At 45.6% G+C, this 6,000-nt stretch overlaps 1 protein-coding gene across 1 annotated transcript in view; it reads left to right on the top strand.

Annotated features, from left to right (window-relative positions):
- The window catches only part of dnah6 (dynein, axonemal, heavy chain 6), a 129,304-nt gene that overhangs the window by 7,006 nt on the left and 116,298 nt on the right, over positions 1 to 6,000 (top strand). Inside the window, exons 8-11 of the mRNA XM_029766640.1 lie at positions 3,111 to 3,225; positions 3,450 to 3,666; positions 4,442 to 4,549; positions 4,825 to 4,935. Of these exons, the coding sequence (XP_029622500.1) occupies positions 3,111 to 3,225; positions 3,450 to 3,666; positions 4,442 to 4,549; positions 4,825 to 4,935 (551 nt within the window). The remainder of the gene's footprint in view (positions 1 to 3,110; positions 3,226 to 3,449; positions 3,667 to 4,441; positions 4,550 to 4,824; positions 4,936 to 6,000) is intronic.

Here is a 6,000-nt window from a genome sequence, read left to right as displayed (position 1 = left end):
ACACACCCTGACTAAACTACAACACAGGTACACACACACCTGACTATAACTACAACAACAGGTACACACACCACCCTGACTATAACTACAACACAGGTACACACACACACCCTGACTATAACTAACAACCAGGTACACACACACCTGACTATAACTACACACAGGTACACACACACACCTGACTATAACTACAACACAGGTACACACACACCTGACTATAACTACAACACAGGTACACACACACCTGACTATAACTACAACACAGGTACAAACACACCCTGACTATAACTACAACACGGTACACACACACCTGACTATAACTACCACACAGGTACACACACACACCTGACTATAACTACAAACACAGGTACACACCACACACCTGACTATAACTACAACACAGGTACACAACACACCTGACTATAACTACAACACAGGTACCACACCACACCTGACTATAACTACAACACAGGTACACACACACACCTGACTATAACTACAAACACAGGTACACACACACCTGACTATAACTACAACACAGGTACACACACACACCTGACTATAACTACAACACAGGTACACACACACACACACCTGACTATAACTACAACACAGGTACACACACACCTGACTATAACTACAACACAGGTACACACACACCTGACTATAACTACAACACAGGTACACACACACCTGACTATAACTACAACACAGGTACACACACACACCTGACTATAACTACAACACAGGTACACACACACACCTGACTATAACTACAACACAGGTACACACACACACCTGACTATAACTACAACACAGGTACACACACACCCTGACTATAACTACAACACAGGTACACACACACACCTGACTATAACTACAACACAGGTACACACACACACCTGACTATAACTACAACACAGGTACACACACACACCTGACTATAACTACAACACAGGTACACACACACACCTGACTATAACTACAACACAGGTACACACACACACCTGACTATAACTACAACACAGGTACACACACACACCTGACTATAACTACAACACAGGTACACACACACACCTGACTATAACTACAACACAGGTACACACACACCTGACTATAACTACAACACAGGTACACACACACCTGACTATAACTACAACACAGGTACACACACACCTGACTATAACTACAACACAGGTACACACACAAACACCTGACTATAACTACAACACAGGTACACACACACCTGACTATAACTACAACACAGGTACACACACACCTGACTATAACTACAACACAGGTACACACACACACCTGACTATAACTACAACACAGGTACACACACACACCTGATTATAACTACAACACAGGTACACACACACACCTGACTATAACTACAACACAGGTACACACACACACCTGACTATAACTACAACACAGGTACACACACACCTGACTATAACTACAACACAGGTACACACACACCTGACTATAACTACATCACAGGTACACACAAACACCTGACTATAACTACAACACAGGTACACACACACCTGACTATAACTACAACACAGGTACACACACACCTGACTATAACTACAACACAGGTACACACACACACCTGACTATAACTACAACACAGGTACACACACACCTGACTATAACTACATCACAGGTACACACAAACACCTGACTATAACTACAACACAGGTACACACACACACACCTGACTATAACTACAACACAGGTACACACACACCTGACAATAACTACAACACAGGTACACACACACCTGACTATAACTACAACACAGGTACACACACACACCTGACTATAACTACAACACAGGTACACACACACACCTGATTATAACTACAACACAGGTACACACACACACACACCTCTTTTTAGAGTTTCAGTGGAGTGAGTCTGAAGTGTGTGTACTCCAGAGGGGACAGACAGTGGAGTGAGTCTGAAGTGTGTGTACTCCAGAGGGGACAGACAGTGGAGTGAGTCTGAAGTGTGTGTTCTCCAGAGGGGACAGACAGTGGAGCGAGTCTGAAGTGTGTGTACTCCAGAGGGGACAGACAGTGGAGTGAGTCTGAAGTGTGTGTACTCCAGAGGGGACAGACAGTGGAGTGAGTCTGAAGTGTGTGTACTCCAGAGGGGACAGACAGTGGAGTGAGTCTGAAGTGTGTGTACTCCAGAGGGGACAGACAGTGGAGTGAGTCTGAAGTGTGTGTTCTCCAGATGGGACAGACAGTGGAGTGAGTCTGAAGTGTGTGTACTCCAGAGGGGACAGACAGTGGAGTGAGTCTGAAGTGTGTGTTCTCCAGAGGGGACAGACAGTGGAGTGAGTCTGAAGTGTGTGTTCTCCAGATGGGACAGACAGTGGAGTGAGTCTGAAGTGTGTGTTCTCCAGATGGGACAGACAGTGGAGTGAGTCTGAAGTGTGTGTACTCCAGAGGGGACAGACAGTGGAGCGAGTCTGAAGTGTGTGTACTCCAGAGGGGACAGACAGTGGAGTGAGTCTGAAGTGTGTGTTCTCCAGAGGGGACAGACAGTGGAGTGAGTCTGAAGTGTGTGTACTCCAGAGGGGACAGACAGTGGAGCGAGTCTGAAGTGTGTGTACTCCAGAGGGGACAGACAGTGGAGTGAGTCTGAAGTGTGTGTTCTCCAGAGGGGACAGACAGTGGAGTGAGTCTGAAGTGTGTGTACTCCAGAGGGGACAGACAGTGGAGCGAGTCTGAAGTGTGTGTTCTCCAGATGGGACAGACAGTGGAGTGAGTCTGAAGTGTGTGTTCTCCAGAGGGGACAGACAGTGGAGTGAGTCTGAAGTGTGTGTACTCCAGAGGGGACAGACAGTGGAGCGAGTCTGAAGTGTGTGTACTCCAGAGGGGACAGACAGTGGAGTGAGTCTGAAGTGTGTGTTCTCCAGAGGGGACAGACAGTGGAGTGAGTCTGAAGTGTGTGTACTCCAGAGGGGACAGACAGTGGAGCGAGTCTGAAGTGTGTGTTCTCCAGATGGGACAGACAGTGGAGTGAGTCTGAAGTGTGTGTTCTCCAGATGGGACAGACAGTGGAGTGAGTCTGAAGTGTGTGTTCTCCAGATGGGACAGACAGTAAGCAGTCACCAGAGATTGAGCTGCTGTTTGAAGAGGCTCCAGAGAAGATGAGTTACACAGAACAGGCCAACAAGAGGTACCACTGTAGACGCCTCACCTGGTGGGTACCACACACACACTCACACTATCTTGCTACACACTCCTGTATACTGTTTCATTATTTCCCAGTCTAATTTCTACATAAAGCTGTTTTTCTGGCATGTTACATTATTGAAGGCCTCCTATCCACTACACACACGTTCCATTTCTACCAGTACTTTGAGCTGGAGTGCTTTACCTGTCGAGGTGTCATGAAGGAAGCCTTCCTACTCTGTCTTGTTCTAGTTTCATCCGGTTGGCTGACTACCTGATGGTGAACACCATGCACATCCTGGCTGTGAACTCTGTGGCCAAACTACTGGCCGTCCTGCAGGATCAGACTCAACACACCCCAACACACGCTGTCATCCACAGCTGGGCCGACACCGATGCTGCTAGCGCTGCTGCTGTCGCTGCTGCAGCTGGAGACGGAGGTGGCGACACGGAGGACTCCGACAAGAAGGTACAGCAAGACCGACTGTTTCCTCTCCTCTGGGACCCCCAGCCGTTCCATGGATTGGATCTATTCCAGAACTAGACCACCTGATTCAACCGGTCAACTAATCATCAAACTGTTGACCAGGTGAATCAGGTGAGGTAGTTCAGAGCTGCTACATGAAGGTCGCTGAGGAGAGGTTTGAAAAAGGCCTCAGGGCCAGATTCTCAGACATGGATGTAGCCTGCGTTGACTAAAAAACATAGACAGTTTGGTTGTTTAGCAACAAAACCCACACAACTATGGAGCAAAACAGATAGGGTTGACTTCGTGTTTATTGACAACATAAATACATTTAAACAATGACCACTTTTTGTCTCTCAAATACATTGTGACAGTTGTTGATTAGCTATGAGTCAAAACGACATGGCATCAATAACAAGATAAAACAGGCTGGAACGAGCCGCCTACGATTCTCCACATGGCAGCCCCATCGATGGGCAAGCATCATTTTCGTGACGTTTTCAACCAACTCGTCTCAATGGAGATTCTCCAGTGGACCGCTAGGCTTTCTAAAACCAGAGGCCTGTTTAGGAGAGTTTAAAGCTACAGAGGGAGATGTATTGTGTGTGTTATCGTCTGTCTTGTAGAATGGGGAATACAGTCAGCTTTCTGCCTGCATCCTTCTAACAAGTTTACTAAACGGAATAGTGGGTTCCTTTTGTTGTGACAATCCCTTCCCCTTTAACTGTGTATTAACCCCTGTGTGTGTGTGTGTGTGTGTGGTGTTTGTGTACCTCAGGCTACAGAGCCCACGGTGGAGGCTGTTCATCTTCTACCCATGTTTGTGTCGGAGCTGATGCTGGAGACCCACGCTCTGACCTACGAACCCTCCGTAGACGTCTTCCAGGTCTGTAACCCCTGACCTCTCACCTTTCAGCTCACTGACGATGTCATCGTTCTGCAACATATCAATATGGCTCTGAATTTGTAACTTTTTTTGTTTGTAACAATGTATCTCTCTTGCACTCTCTTTATGCGTGTGTCTGTGTGTGTGTCTGTGCGTGTGTGTGTCTGTGCGTGTGTGTGTGTGTGTCTGTGTGTGTGTCTGTGTGTGTGTGTGTCTGTGTGTGTGCCTGTGTGCGTGTCTGTGTGTGTGTGTGTGTGTGTGTATTCCCCTAACAGGAGTGTGTGTCAGAGATCATCTCTAGGTTCCAGGAGACAGTGTTATCATTAGTTGTGCTGGTGACTGACTCCTACTTTGATGCCTTCACTCAGCCCATGATCAACAGCAAGGTGTGAAACACTACCACTGACTAATAAAAAACGGTTTTTTTTAGCAGATAGCTAGGTGAGACAACTACACCTGTTATAGTGAGTACATTTTTCCTCAAAGTAGCTATCAGCAAAGTCCGTGCTAGTAGGAACAAGTCAAGTGCAGCTGTTAGTTCACCAAAGCCAAGGGTGTTATTTAGTTTAGTTGTAGTTTTCCAGACACAGATTAATGTTCCAGACACAGATGGCTGTTGTCCAGTTAGAGATACTATCCTATCATAACATGGTTGTATTCCACTACCATTCAGGTGGAGGAGATGTAATCCAGTTAGAGATACTATCCTATCATAACATGGTTGTATTCCACTACCATTCAGGTAGAGGAGGAGATGTAATCCAGTTAGAGATACTATCCTATCATAACATGGTTGTATTCCACTACCATTCAGGTGGAGGAGATGTAATCCAGTTAGAGATACTATCCTATCATAACATGGTTGTATTCCACTACCATTCAGGTGGAGGAGATGTAATCCAGTTAGAGATACTATCCTATCATAACATGGTTGTATTCCACTACCATTCAGGTGGAGGAGATGTAATCCAGTTAGAGATACTATCCTATCATAACATGGTTGTATTCCACTACCATTCAGGTGGAGGAGATGTAATCCAGTTAGAGATACTATCCTATCATAACATGGTTGTATTCCAATACCATTCAGGTGGAGGAGATGTAATCCAGTTAGTGATACTATCCTATCATAACATGGTTGTATTCCACTACCATTCAGGTGGAGGAGATGTAATCCAGTTAGAGATACTATCCTATTGTAACATGGTTGTATTCCACTACCATTCAGGTGGAGGAGATGTAATCCAGTTAGAGATACTATCCTATCATAACATAGTTGTATTCCACTACCATTCAGGTGGAGGAGATGTAATCCAGTTAGAGATACCATCCTATTGTAACATGGTTGTATTCCACTACCATTCAGGTAGAGGAGATGTAATCCAGTTAGTGATACTATCCTATCGTAACATGGTTGTATTCCACTACCATTCAGGTGGAGGAGATGTAAT

This window comes from Salmo trutta, chromosome 11 (assembly GCF_901001165.1).
Source record: "Salmo trutta chromosome 11, fSalTru1.1, whole genome shotgun sequence".
In the NCBI taxonomy this organism is placed as follows: Eukaryota; Metazoa; Chordata; class Actinopteri; order Salmoniformes; family Salmonidae; genus Salmo; species Salmo trutta.
The sequence above is the reverse complement of the archived record's forward strand: the minus strand, read 5'-3'. Positions and strand labels throughout refer to the sequence as shown.